Source organism: Pelodiscus sinensis, chromosome 2, assembly GCF_049634645.1.
Source record: "Pelodiscus sinensis isolate JC-2024 chromosome 2, ASM4963464v1, whole genome shotgun sequence".
Classification (NCBI taxonomy): Eukaryota; Metazoa; Chordata; order Testudines; family Trionychidae; genus Pelodiscus; species Pelodiscus sinensis.
Genome location: NC_134712.1, coordinates 40,516,964 through 40,532,081, shown reverse-complemented (window position 1 = coordinate 40,532,081; position 15,118 = coordinate 40,516,964). Strand labels below are relative to the sequence as shown.

General features: G+C 46.3%; 1 protein-coding gene across 3 annotated transcripts in view; it reads right to left on the bottom strand.

The window, feature by feature from the left end:
• The window catches only part of RAD54B (RAD54 homolog B), a 99,604-nt gene extending 84,542 nt beyond the window's left edge, over window positions 1-15,062 (bottom strand). Inside the window, exons 1-3 of one of the 3 annotated variants that reach the window (XM_014571475.3) lie at window positions 14,969-15,062; window positions 9,289-9,442; window positions 5,285-5,465 (exon numbers count right to left, since the gene is read on the bottom strand). In XM_014571475.3, the coding sequence (XP_014426961.2) occupies window positions 5,285-5,465; window positions 9,289-9,426 (319 nt within the window). In that variant the 5' untranslated portion in view covers window positions 9,427-9,442; window positions 14,969-15,062. The other 2 variants (XM_006111004.4, XM_075920376.1) reach the window with 2 other exon arrangements.
• Window positions 15,063-15,118: the final 56 nt, after the last annotated feature.

Sequence of the window (15,118 nt, the reverse complement as noted above, 5' to 3'; positions counted from 1 at the left end):
GGGCAAAAGTCCCTTTTGCGCAAAAGGGCCAGTGTAGACAGCTGAGATTTGTTTTGTGCAAAAAAGCCCCGATCGCGAAAATGGCGATCGGGGCTTTTTTGCACAAAAGCGCGTCTAGATTGGCCACGGACGCTTTTCCGCAAAAAGTGCTTTTGCGGAAAAGCGTCCGTGCCAATCTAGACGCTCTTTTCTGAAAATGCTTTTAACGGAAAACTTTTCCGTTAAAAGCATTTCCAGAAAAGCATGCCAGTCTAGACGTAGCCTAAGGGTACATCTAGACTGTGATGATCTATCAGAAAAAAATATGCAAAATGCGCTCTGCATTTTCCGCATCTTTTTCTGATACTTTTGAAGAAAGAGGCAAATTTGGCCTGTCTAGACTGGGCCAAATTTCGGGAAAAAATCCTCTCTCAAAAGCCCCCTGTCTTTCTTGTGGAATGAGGAATACATTTGCTATTCGGAGGAAAAAAAAAAGCAGTGGAAGAGCAAACGTGTTCCCTGGACACGCTGGAGTTTTTTTGGGATACCTCTGGTATCCCGAAAATCCCCAAGATGCCACAGGACTAATCGTTGTTTTAAAGTTACACACTAACATGGCCATCCCTCTGAGATTTTTACACTGGTTACTGACAGGTCATTCGGAGATTGAAGAGAGATTAACCAAGAGCAAGCATATTCTTCTTGATAGTTTCAGAGTTCAGCTCTCAAGTATTTTCATACTGGGAAATATTACATCATATTTTTTTCAAACATACTAAAGTTTTGTTTTTTTAGAAGTACTCAAACTACATGCATAAAAAAACCTGTTGCTCAATATGAGGATACTGGACTAGTCTGGAGGCAAGGAAGAAGAGCACTAAGGGCAAGTTTAAATAAACCACCTGGATCTATTCCATTTCCCCTCCACCTCTCCAATGTAAATGTGATCTAGCTGGAGGCCTTCTTAAAAAAGTCACTCTCTGTTCCCACAGCTATCCAAAAGCAGCCAGCTGCTGTAGCTGTAGCGTCAGATATCAGTTCTAAAATCAAAATACAACGATATTATATTATCATGATAATATCCTTTTTAACCAAAAACCACTTAAATAGATGAAAATTCATATACTATATAATTAATTTTTAAAAAAGCTATTGAATCTGATGTTTATGACTGGTTTCTACTATTTCTGAATTTTATAACAGCAGCAGCTTTAACAAAATAAAATTGGTTATTAAGTTTCATGCTTGTGACTTAAGTGTATGGCTTATATAATTTACTTAATTGTTCCACTGGTTGTGTTAATTAGCATATGAAATAGTACAACTGGTAGCAGTAAGATGGGTGTCTTGAAAAATATAGGATATTGAAAACAAATTAAGTCTTGGTGAAGTCTAGATCAAGAAATATGGTAGCAGAAGCTGTTTCCTGTATCCCGGGAAACTACTTTAAGCAGTGTTTTATAACAAAATTTAGTTTCTATATATAGGCAGTCCCCGGGTTACGTACAAGATAGGGACTGTAGGTTTGTTCTTAAGTTGAATTTGTATGTAAGTTGGAACTGGCGTCCAGATTCAGCCGCTGCTGAAACTGACCAGCGGCTGACTACAGGAAGCCTGAGGCAGAGTTGCTCTGCCCTGTGCTTCCTGAAATCAGCCACTGATCAGTTTCAACAGCGCTGAATTTGGACGCCTGGGACAGAGCAGCTGGGACGCAGCCGGGTAGGTCCCCGCAGCTCCGCACCTCAGCGCTGCGGGGACCAACCCGGCAGCACCCCAGCTGCTCTACCCCAGGTGTCCCCAAGTCAACCGCTGCTGAAACTGATCAGCAGCTGATTCCAGGAAGCAGGGGCAGAGCAACTCTGCCTCAGGCTTCCTGTAGTCAGCCGCTGGTCCGTTTCAGCAGCGGCTGACTTGGGGACGCCTGGGGTAGAGCAGCTGGGGTGCTGCCGGGTTGGTCCAGTAGCGCCGAGGAGCTGCGCTGCGGGACCAACCCGGCAGCGCCCCAGCTGCTCTACCCCAGGCGTCATCGGCGAGAAAAGCCTGGTCTGCTGGGGGGGGGGGGGCGCACTAGCTGCGCCTCCCCCCCCCCAGCAGACCAGGGAGACGCGGGTGGCGGGACCGCCGAGACGCGCCGCGGTCCCGCCCGCATCCTCCGCAGCTTTGCTCCGCGTCTCCCTGGTCTGCTGGCGGGGGGGGGGGGGGGGGGGGAGTCCCCCCAGCAGACCAGGGAGACGCGGAGCAAAGCCGCGGAGCACACGGGCAGCGGGACAGCCCAGACGCGCCGCGGCTGTCCCGCTGCCAGCGTGCTCTGAGGCTTTGCTCCCCGTTTTGGCCCTCTGTTTGCACCATTATTTCAGAAGTACAGGCAGTCTCTGGGTTACGTACAAGATAGGGACTGTAGGTTTGTTCTTAAGTTGTATTTGTATGTAAGTCGGAACTGGTACATATTGTAGGGGAAACTCTAGCCAAACATTTCTCCAGAGCTCAGTTTTATTCTCCCACACCTCACTTCCCTCAGTCCTTTATTCTCAAGCTGAGGTGTCTGCTGAGAAAAGCCGCTCCGCGTTTCCCTGGTCTGCTGGGGGGGGGGGGGGGGGGAAGCTAGCTTCGCGTCTCCCTGGTCTGCTGGGGGGAAGCAGCGAGTGCAGGGTTGCCTCACCCCGTTTGTAAGTAGGGATCCGATGTAAGTCGGATCCATGTAACCCGGGGACTGCCTGTACTAAATGTATGCCAGCTATATTCTCCCTTTAGTACTATGATTTCTAGGGGGAATCTTTCACTCCTATAGCAACTTTTGTGAGGTAGCCTGCTGATGGTTCCTCTGCAAGTAGATTATTTTGGAGCATCTGCCAGTATGCAATTTAATGGATGCAGTGAACAAACACTGAACATGCACTTTCATCACAACAGACCAGAGGTTATTCAAGACCCAAAAAACATTGTCCTCATGACACTTTTCCTATCATACACGTGTTAAAAATTGTATTATAAACATCATCAGAAGGAACATGAGTTGACTATAAGGCAAGTAAATGTGAGTGCCTAAAAAGGTTGACAAGTCCCTTTTAAACAAACCAAGAGTTACGAGTTTACTGTATATTAATGAAAGCCTAAATTACCATAAAATCCCGAGAACAAAAAAAATTCTAGCCACCATTTTCACGGCTCTTTGCAATCATTAGAACAAGACTCATGAGGTGAAGACTCAAAAAAACAACATACTAAAAGACATCCCTAACAGCTACTCCAAAGAAGTCATCATATGCAACAACATGTATTATAAAGTTCTGTACATATGTATGCAAAAATGTTAAATTATAACATTCACATTTTATAATAGGATTGAACATCCTTTTGTTAAATAAAGCCTTGATTACAATTCCAATAGCTATAAAGAGTTATAAATTTTATAGTTTACATTATCAACAGTTGTGGAATTTTTATAGTATCAGTCTCAATTAAATACACAATCCTTAAAATAATTTTTAATAATTAAATCTGAAAAAATATTACTACTTAACAGAAAACAAAAAGTAGTAGGACTTGTCTATACTTGAAATGGAACACGAGCACAACAGCAGCATTAGAGCTAGGGATGTAAGAGACTAGTCGACTATCCGCTAAGCAGAAGCTTATTGGATAGTCAACTAGTAATGTGACTAGTCGCTTCCCCAACTCCCTTGCTGCCTCTATCAGAGAGAGGCAGCAAGGGAGGGGGAGCAGGAGCTTATGTTTAAAAGTCGGTTCCTCTCAGCACCATCTCCACGGGTGGCAGGGGAGATAAAGGCACAGCGGAAACAGTGCAAACGGGGATTGAAGCAGTCTCTGCTTGCACCACTTCTGCTGCGATTCTGTTTTTGAATCGTACAAGAGCCCCAGCTACTTGGGGAGGGAGGCAAAGAACTGGGGAGTAAAGGAAAGTGCAGCTTCTGCAAAGTAAAATGGTATCCCCCCCTTACATCTTCCCTCTGCTCCAGTCTCATTCCCCTCAGCACCATGATCACCCCCAGCCTGATCCCCTGCACCACCCCATGACCCTCAGTGCAATCCTTGGCCCCCTCCCATCCTCCTTCACCCCCCTGATACCCACACATCCCTGTGCCTCCAGCACACATACCAGCAGGGCAGCAGCACTGGGACTAGCAGCCCCCCCAGGAGCAGCGCTGGGGCAAGGAGAGGCAGGGGGGAGCAGAGTCTCTTCCCTGCCAGGCCCAGCCCTTTGCCAGCAGGTTGCAGCTCTAGGGTGGGGCTGGCAGAGCCCAGGGCTGGCTCCAGCCAGCCCAGGCTCCCGTGCACCATATGTGCCAGCCACCTAGCCCTGGCTCTGTGGAGCAGGCCCAGCCCCACCCTCTTCCGAAGCAGGAGGCAGTCCCAGGGACACATACGCATGCCTCTCCTGTCTTCCCTCCCCCAGCAGGAAGCGGGAGCTAGTACTCCAGCCTGCAGCTGTGCTGCTGATGCTGCAGTGCGCGAGAGATGGGCGGGGCTGAGCTCCTGCCCCACGTGCCAGTAAAAATCGGCTCACGTGTCGCTTGTGGCACCAACCCCTGAGCTAAATTAACAGAAGAATTATTCTGTCAACCTAGTGTTTTTTATACAGGAGGTTAGGTTGGCTTAACTATCTTGCTCATGGCTTTGGACTTTGAATACCCCTGAGTGACATAGCTGTGTTGACTTAACTTTTAGCTTAAACTGGGGTAGGGAATCTTTTTGGTTAGCAGCTACTGACCCACAGAAAAATCAGTCAAGGGCCACACACAAGTGAGAAGCAAAACAAAAACCACAAACCCTCACTACGTGGCTCCTGACTGAAAAGGAGAAAGACACTCCCATCATTGCCCTCACAATTAACCTAGGGGAGCCCAGGCTACTAGATTTTCTGTGTTCCAGCCTAGTCATGGAGGGGCTGGAGTGCCAGTATGGGCTTTCCAATGCTGGGAGAGAGGGAAGCCCTGAGGGAGGGAACCGGATCCAGGCAAGCTGGGAGCCACATATAATCCCAGGGCTTTAGGTTTCCCACCCCTGGTTTAGATGAGGCCTTAGAAAGGTGGCACCAGCAGTTGGTCTCCAAGAATCTTACCTCTTTTTTTTGGATCCTCCACCCAATAAAAGGAAAGATTGGGGAAAGCAGTGGATTTGAGCAACTTTTAACTTTTGGGGAGGGAGTTGGTAATGCAGAGGATAATGCAACCGCAACAAGACTAAGTATTTATGCAACATTCATATCAATAGGCAGCAGACCAGCTTGTTTTCAAATCCTTCCAAATTACATCACAGAAACTTTTAAACAAGTGAATTATCTTACCTGCTTTAGGTATATTTACTCTTTTCATTCCAGCAGCCTTATGCTCATTTTCTCCATTACATTTTTCCATGCAATTTATTTCTCCAAGAGATTCCACAGCCTGTGCAGAATTTATATTTAGACCACATATTCTAGAAAGAGCTCTTATGTGCCCAGAGCTACTCTGCTGTTTCTCTTCTACCTACAAAAACAGAAATTCAGGATAGAATTTTGTCAGCCCTTAATGCAAATGTGAAAAAATCTGTTTTTTTCCTTAAAAGATATAGTTATTTTTTATTTTTAGATATATTATAGAAAATATGTCAGACCTTCACAAAAATATTAAAATCTAAATTTCTCCTGTGGCCATTTTAAGACCATAAATAGGTACCAGTGGCAACCAAATGTTTAGTACCCGCTGCAATTTTTAAGTTTAATTATACAGCTCTGGATTAATCATCCCTTCTCTATGGTAACGTCACAAGTTACTTTCCTCCAAATTCTGTCCCCTTTACTTATAGTGAACAGTCCCATAGATTTGCAGTGGCACCAACTGAGAAGCAAAGTACTGGACTATTCATGAACAAGAATGGAAAAATTAAGCCTATACTTTGTTTGTTTGTATAGACAGAGACACAAATGCAATAAATAAATGAACTTTTACTATAAATGGATATCCACAGAAGCAGTAATATCTGAATTTGAAGCTTAAAATTAAAGATATACTAAAATGATGACATAGAATCATAGAATCATAGAATAATAGGACTGGAAGGGACCTCGAGAGGTCATCGAGTCCAGCCCCCCACCCTCAAGGCAGGATCAAGCTCCGTCTACACCATCCCTGACAGATGTCTATCTAACCTGTTCTTAAATATCTCCAGAGAGGGAGATTCCACCACCTCCCTTGGCAATTTATTCCAATATTTGACCACCCTGACAGTTAGGAATTTTTTCCTAATGTCCAATCTAAACCTCCCCTGCTGCACTTTAAGCCCATTACTCCTTGTCCTGTCCTCAGAAACCAAGAGGAACAAATTTTCGCCTTCCTCCTTGTGACACCCTTTTAGATATTTGAAAACCGCTATCATGTCCCCCCTTAATCTTCTTTTTTCCAAACTAAACAAGCCCAGTTCATGAAGCCTGGCTTCATAGGTCATGTTCTCTAAACCTTTAATCATTCTTGTCGCTCTTCTCTGTACCCTTTCCAATTTCTCCACATCTTTCTTGAAATGTGGCGCCCAGAACTGGACACAGTACTCCAGCTGAGGCCTAACTAGTGCAGAGTAGAGCGGCAGAATGACTTCACGAGTTTTGCTTACAACACACCTGTTGATACAACCTAGAATCATATTTGCTTTTTTTGCAACAGCATCACACTGTTGACTCATATTCAACTTGTGGTCCACTATGACCCCTAGATCCCTTTCCGCCATGCTCCTTCCTAGACAGTCGCTTCCCATCTTGTATGTATGGAACTGATTGTTCCTTCCTAAGTGGAGCACTTTGCATTTCTCTTTATTAAACTTCATCCTGTTTACCTCTGACCATTTCTCTAACTTGCTAAGGTCATTTTGAATTATGTCCCTATCCTCCAAAGAAGTTGCAACCCCACCCAGTTTGGTATCATCTGCAAACTTAATAAGCATACTCTCTATCCCAATATCTACATCATTGATGAAGATATTGAACAGTACGGGTCCCAAAACAGACCCTTGAGGAACTCCACTTGTTATCCCTTTCCAGCAGGATTTAGAACCGTTAACAACAACTCTCTGACTACGGTTATCCAGCCAATTATGCACCCATCTTATCGTGGCCCTATCTAAGTTATATTTGCCTAGTTTATCAATAAGAATATCATGCGAGACCATATCAAATGCCTTACTAAAGTCTAGGTATATAACATCCACCGCTTCTCCCTTATCCACAAGACTCGTTATCTTATCAAAGAAAGCTATCAGATTAGTTTGGCATGACTTGTTCTTCACAAACCCATGCTGGCTATTCCCTATCACTTTATTACCTTCCAAGTGTTTGCATATGATTTCCTTAATTACCTGCTCCATTATCTTCCCTGGGACAGACGTTAAACTTTTTTCAGACATACTGAACTTTTTTCTATATCAGAGGGCTTGCTGTCTTGTAGACACACTGTGACGCAGAGGCTACGTCTAGACTGCAAGCCTCTTTCAAAAGAGGCTTTTTCGAAAGATACTTTCGAAAAAGCTTGTTTCAAAAAAGAGCGTCTAGACTACAACCAGTACTTTTGAAAAAGCAAGCCGCTTTTTCGAAAGAGCACCTGGGCAGTCTGGGTGCTCTCTTTCAAAAAAGCACAGTTTGTATTACATAGCACCTTTTTTGAAAGAGCACTTTTGAAAAAAAAGGCTGTATTCCTCGTAAAACGAGGTTTTCCACAGTTGAAAAAATTGCCGCATTCTTTTGATTTACTTTCGAAAGAACGCGGCTGCAGTCTAAACGCAGGTAAAGATTTTTTTTTAAAAGGCCACTTTTTTCGAAAAATCCCTATAGTCTAGACTAGTCTCAGTGTATTGTCATTTTCAAATTACAGGCAGTCCCCGGGTTACGTACAAGATAGGGACTGTAGGTTTGTTCTTAAGTTGAATCTGTATGTAAGTCGGAACTGGCGTCCAGATTCAGCCGCTGCTGAAACTGACCGCCAGTTCTGACTTACATACAGATTCAAGTTAAGAACCCCAAGCTTCCCCAAGTCAGCTGCTGCTGAAACTGATCAGCGCTGATTCCAGGAAGCCTGGTGCAGAGCAACTCTGCCTCGGGCTTCCTGTAGTCAGCGCTGGTCAGTTTCAGCAGCGGCTGACTTGGGGACGCCTGGGGCAGAGCAGCTGGGGTGCTACTGGGTTGCTCCAGTAGCACCGCTCCTCGGCGCTACTGGACCAACCCAGCAGCACCCCAGCTGCTCTGCCCCAGGCGTCCTGATTCAGCCACTGCTGAAACTGACCAGCAGTGGCTGAATCAGGACCTGGGGCAGAGCAGCTGGGGTGCTGCCGGGTTGGTCCAGTAGTGCCCAGAGCGGCGCTGCAGGACCAATCGGCAGCGCCCCAGCTGCTCTGCTCCAGGGTCCAAAACAAAAGCCTGGTCTGCTGGGGGGGGCACACTAGCCGCCCCCCCCCCCAGCAGACCAGGGACACCGGGAGCAGAGCCGCAGCGGCAGCGGGGTGCCGCGCCTCTGAGGCTTTGCTCTGGCAAAGTCTCAGAGGCGCTGGACCCCCCCGCGGCTGCGGCTTAAGTCCCGGTGCCTGTGGTCTGCTGGGGACGGCCCCCAGCAGACCACAGGCACTGGGACTGAAGCGGCAGCAGCGGCAGTTCCCCGCGCTTCTGCGGCTTTGCTCTGGCAAAGCCTCAGAAGCGCGGGAACCCGCCCGCTGCTGCCGCTTCAGTTCGGGTGCCTGTGGTCTGCTGGGGACGGTCTGAGCAAAGCCTCAGAAGCGCGGGAACCCGCCCGGTTCCCCTGGTCTGCTGGAGACGGTCTCCAGCAGACCAGGGGCACCAGAGCAGCTTACGAACGGGGCTCTCTCACCCCGCAGCTCGCAGGTAGCAATCCGCTACCTCGACCTCCGGGGCGAGAAAGCCCCGTTCGTAAGTGCGGATCCGACATAAGTCGGATCCGCGTAAGTCGGGGACTGCCTGTACACATCCTAAGAAATTACCTCCTTTTCTGAAATGCTTTTACCAGGACATTCAAAACATAATACAGCCCAGTGCTTCTCACTAATCCAGTGAAGGACAATCCTGCAATCCATGCTTTGGCTACAATAAGACTAGTATATATGATGAATTCTGATACTTTTTACTGGTATTGAGTAACACTTTTCTACTCCAGCTTCATCACTGAGGTAAATGAGGTCATGAGTTCAGCATAAGTTAAGATCAGAATCTGACACATTAAGACTATTTGCATGAGTAAGAGCTATTTATTGTTGGCACATTTTAATTGTGGTGCTGCATAGGCAAATGGTTTTCTAACTTGTTTTTTTTTTTTTTACCTCAGTCAACTTCATTTCTGGGACCAGCTGTTCATTTTCTTTCTTCAGACATATTGTGTTATTTTTTCCTGGGGGTATAAACCTTGGCTTTTTAGCTGAATTTCCTTGACATTGACTTGGAGCTGCTGATCGCCTCATACTTACATCTGCCAGTCTGAAAAACAGCAGATACAGAATGTTTTTGTGGAAAGAATCTTTAACTGCAGAAATATTTCAGAATAGCACACTTTATGCACTTCTTAAAAATTAAAATCTAAGTCTGCAAATCAGATCACTTCTAAGAGAAAGTTTAGTTCTCAGGTCTAATATACTATATGTACAAAACAGATATTGATGTCAGATATTCAAACAAGACATGTAAATCTATTTACAAATAGAGAAATGGGAATAGTAAACTGTAACATTGCTAATCCACACCATAGGAGTCAGTCATTAACATTTCTATTTTCACCTGAGAAGTCAATGATGCACTTCTCAAGAGCAAGATGTACTTTAGGAAAGAACAACATAGGAATTACTTTTTTACAAACTGCACATAGATATTAGATTGACAGAGACAGGCATTTGGAAATGGAAATTTCTCTCATGCCCTTCACAGCTAATCTTGAAAATCCATTACTGTGCTTGTAAATAGTACGAAATGGTCAGGCTGTGCATCTGAAATCTGATTATTAAAGGCAGAATTCCATCTAGTTGTGTAAACTCAAGATTGGGATAGAGTTGGGTATAGCCTTAGGTCTACATACAATGCTACAGTTGGGGAATTACTGGTACTATAGAATACTAGAACTGGAAAGGACCTCGAAAGATCATCAAGTCCAGTCCTCTACCCTCACGGCAGGACCAAACACCATCTAGATCATCCTTGTATATCTATACATATCTTTTATTTCCAATAGCAGTGTGCTAGTTGCTTTCCAAACATAAGATCTATGCAGATAATATACTCCAAGAAGTCATTCTGATTCAGTACACTTGCCTTACTGCAACAGATCTAGAAAAGGTGTGTTTTTATTATAAAAATGTTAGTTGGCAGTGCAGGGACACTAACTGTATGGGTCAGAGCTTTGTTCAATTCTCTCAGATTATTTTGAACTGGGTTTCCACGGTTATTTGTTTTAATTACATGACATACAGACCAAGAATACAGTCAAATCTTTGGGAACAAGACAAAGGGACAGGCACAGTTTTGGTAGCCACTGTATACTAAAGTGGCACAAATCTTTTTCTGCACTGGAGGTTGCACCTCCTTAAAGTGGGATCTTTCATCCAGCAACATCCGTGGTCCAGCAACATCATGGATGTTCCTGGACAACAGAGCCCAGGGTCAGGAGGGCCAAAAGCTGAAAGCCCCATGCACAGTGAAGCTGCTGGTAGCAGGGCCAGGGCCTTGGCAGCCTGGCAGCAGTATAGTAGCAAGGCCTCAGTAGAGTGGTAGGGGCAGCCCACCCAGGGCAGCGTATGCATGCCAGCCTGGCAGCAGGGCCAGAGCCATGGCAGTCCATCTGACAGCAAGGTCAGGCCGCGGCAGTCCTACAGGGAAAGCCTGTTTGGGGCTGCAGCAGCAGAGCCAGAGCTAGGCCAGGGCGGCTGGCAGCATGATCGGGGCTGGTGCTGTCGTGGTAACACAGCTGGGACCAAGTCAGCTCAGCCACTGCAATGGGACCAGGGCTGGTATGCCGCCATGCCAGCAGTGGGGCTGGGGCAACCATGTCACCCAGCCCAGCAACGTGGCCAAAGGAGCCAGTAGAGGGGAGAGGCAGCCGGTTGAGGGGGCTGGTGGCAAGGAACCTCCCTTAGTCCAACAAATTTCCTCACCCAGGACCACTCAGATCCAAAGGGTGCTGGACCAAGGAGGTCCAAGAGGTATTTTGTACCCAACTGGTCTACTAGCTGCACAGCAACCTTTCTAAGAACAAGTAGTCCCATAGCACCTTAGAGATGAACAAATATTATATATTAGCAGGAGCTTTCGTGGGAAAAACCCACATCCTCAGATGAGCTCATATGAGGAAGTGCGTTTTGCCCATGAAAGCTCATGATACTACAAATATATATATTTGTTCGTCTCTAAGATGCTACAAGACTACTTGTTTTTAAAGTTACAGCATGGCTACTCCGCTGAGACTTTCTAACATTCACACAAAAACAATTAAAAGGCTACTGTTAAGAAAAAAACACACTTTAAAAAGATTTAGATACAAAAATGCTTAGCCTCAGTGATGTCTATAACTGTTGTTTACCTAACTAGTCTGAATACATATGCATGAAGTTTGATGGAAAATCACCATTTGATTTCACCCTGTATGGTTGTCACTTTCACTGTGGTTGTACTAGGAAGCATTTTTATTTTAAGTGATGCCTTCACTTTTTCCTGATCATATTCAAGATTTGCAAGCCTCTTCTTATGACTCTGTTCTTGCAAGTAGTGACTACCTTTCTTGACTATTGACAATTCTATCTCAGTTCCTTTATTGCTGTTAAAAACCTTTAAATGGCTCTCATGCAGGTATCTGTAGGCATCTATGGAAAGATTTAGGTGAACTACATTTTTGTCTTAAAATGTACTATTTTTTGTAACAATAAAAATGATACCAGTAAATTTTATTACAAATTACAAGGGTTATACTTCACACTCTATGTTGTCTTAGGAACAATCTCTTTAAATTGTAAGCTCTGAGCAAGGATTGTCTTTTACTATTACTTCTGGGGGAATTCTGTGTATGTGCAAAATTCATATCCCAGGAATTTTTTTTCCCCTCAGGGGAATATACATTCTGCCAGAGAGGTGCTGCAGTTATTCCTTTCAAACACCAGGGGATTTTGTGACACCAGAAGCGAGGGCAACTGTTCCCAAGCAGGAGCAAACCTCTGTGGATAGGAAGAAAAGGGTGTCTTAGACCCACAGCATCCCACCCATAAGGCCAGGTGAGGCAGCATGGGATATGGGGGACCTGAGACAGAAAGTGGGGAATATGGAGCTGCGGGGGTGGGGGTGTCACAGACTGCTAGTAGGGGGCCTGAATGGAAATGAGAGTGCAAGGGCACATTAACATTTCTATTTTTACCTGAGAAGTCGATGCACTTCCCAAGGGCAAGATGTACATTAGGGATGAACAGAATAAGAATTACCTTTTTTTAAACAAACTGTACATGGATATTAGATTGATAGAGACAGACAAAGTCCACTGAAAAAAAGTAATCGGGATCAGTGCAGATTTAAAAGATTCTATGGCAATGAATCAGGAGAATGAGATTTTGCCAACTGTCAGAGAGGTAGCCTTCTTAGTCTGTTTTAGCAAAAACCAAAAGAAGTCCTGTGGCATTTTAAAGACTAACAAACTTATTATGGTCTAGATGATACAGGTCCTGCCATGAGGGCAGGGGACTGGATTCGATGACCTCTCGAGGTCCCTTCCAGTTCTAGTGTTCTATGATTAGCCATGGCTCTCTCAAATTACAATACCTTTAGGTAGTCTCACCTTATCACTGTTAGAAGTGGGCCACATTCATTCTGATTGAATTAGCACTGATGTAATACTCTCATCTCTGTATGTATGTATAAATCCCTCCCATCTAAATCTTTCACTGCATACATCTGATGTAGTGAGCAGCGGCCCACAAAAGCTTATGCCCGAATACATTTGTTAATCTTTAAAGTGCCACAGGAGTCCTTGAGATTTTGTCAAATTTCACTTTATATCCCACAACTTTACCAAGGTTTAATTAAAAGTAACATGTATGGACTGTCTAGGAACACAAAGAAATAGATCACAACTATACAAATGCACTTCTCATCAATGCCTGAGACTGAGATCTTTGATAGCAGCACTATTTCTTCTTGCCTATACTAGAGGTTCAAGACGGGTGCAATACTTTAATTTCCATTTGTATGATGGAATTGAACCTGAGATCTCTGCAAGAGCTGAGAACAGGTGGTTCTCAGCAAAGGCTGCAGAGCAGACTCATTGTGCTCTCTGTAAGTGGTCTCAGCGAGAGATGTAGAAAGTCAAATAATGTAATAGTGTAACCACTATAAATCCTAGCAATTACATAATGTCTCTCAAAGTGGGCTCTCCTTGGCTGCAAACAGCGAACCAGAGCCAATGGGACCCATAAGGCACCAGGCCTGCAGAGCCCATAGTCCACTTTGAGAAACACTGAATTAAATGGTTATTTGTGCTGCTGGCTATGCAAGATAAAGGTATCAGGGATATGAACATGTATCCTAGTACATGATTAACCAATGAGTATGGGGGGAGAGGGAGGCAGGAGCCAATGCACGTGGAGCACAGAGGCAGCAGCATGGAGAGGGGGCAGGCAGGAGCCAGTATATGCAGGGAGCCAGCTTTTAAGCCAGCTCCCCGCATGTGCCAGTATCCACAGACCCACCTGTCCCTCTCCCACACTGCTTCCTCCCAGAGGTAGTAGCAGGGGGGTCAACAGAAGCCTCTGTGCCTCCAACACAGAGGTAGCTGGGTGGATGAGAGGGGAGGGGAACAGGAGCCAGTGTTCGCAGCAAGCTAGCTTAAAAGCTGGCTCCCCATGAGCACCAGCTCCTGCTGAAATACTTAGCAGTTACACATTTATACATCCCTATTATATATAAGCTTTATACTGCAGAGCCTGCAGCAAAGGTACCCCTGGAGAGGGGCTAGGAAGGGCTGCAAGCCCCACTCCCAGGGAGCCAGTGTGAAATTTGTGGCGTGCCACCCAGGCCAGGCCTGCCTTGGACAAGGGCTGCTGTGGCCAGGCTGCCAGATCAGCCCCTGCCTGTGGTGGACCCAGTGGAGCAGAACCCTTCCCAGAGTGAGTGGGGAGCTGTTCCAGCCCCTACCAGTTAACTGGAACTCGTAAGCCTCACCTGTTAAGGGTGTGGGTTAACCATTTACATCTCTAATCTGTGTCACCACATGGAACAGTACACCACACCCAGTAGGTATGTGGTCTACTTATACATGTATCTGGACACACACACATGTATTTGGTTGTGTATCATTTACCTCGTAACAAAGAACAGTAGATCTTATTTTTAGAAGAAGGCAGAGTTTGTCTAATTTTGCAGTACAAGTGGCTGGAAGAAAACTGGAAACGCGCGATTGCCAGTCTTGTCCTAAGTACACACTATTGTTCCTTGCCTTGTGCTAGGCCTTGCGCTAAGCTTGCTCCAGACACCTGCAAGGTTACAAGTTCCCAAACGGAATCTGAAAGTGTCGCTTTCCTGAGGGGCTGGGGGAACGCGCCGCGATGCCCAAAGCTCTATTGCCCGCAGGGCAGACTTGACAGGAGCAGGGCTCCGCTACTCAGCTTGCCACCAGTGCCCTCCCCCCACAGGGGCCACGGCCGGGCCCCTTGCTACTGAGCCTTTGCGGCCGGCCAGCGTGTGAGCACCGAGCGGGGTTGCTCCGTACTGCCCTCGCCCCCGGGCAGCGGGCGGGAACGTCATGTGCGCTTCCCGGCCGGGAGGGAGATAACAGCCTGCGCCGCTTGGCCCTGCCACGCGCACCCGAGCTCCCCTGCCCCACTCACAGAGCGGGACGCTCAACTCAACTGTCCCGCCGCAGGCTCCCGTCAGCCACTTGCCACTAGACGCATGCGCCCTCCTTCCCACACTTCCGCACATCTTCCCGCCCGACATCAACCGTCATTCAACCGCGCATGTGTCAAAGCACCCATCTACCTCCGCCGGCTGTCCTGCGTCCGCGCATGCCCACTTGCCTCTCCCTCTCGACGTTTGCTTGGGGCTGCATTGCGCCTGCGCAAGCTGCCACGCACAGTATGGCCGTCCTACTAGGGTCATTCCTGGTGTGACACACAGTCGTCAAGCAAT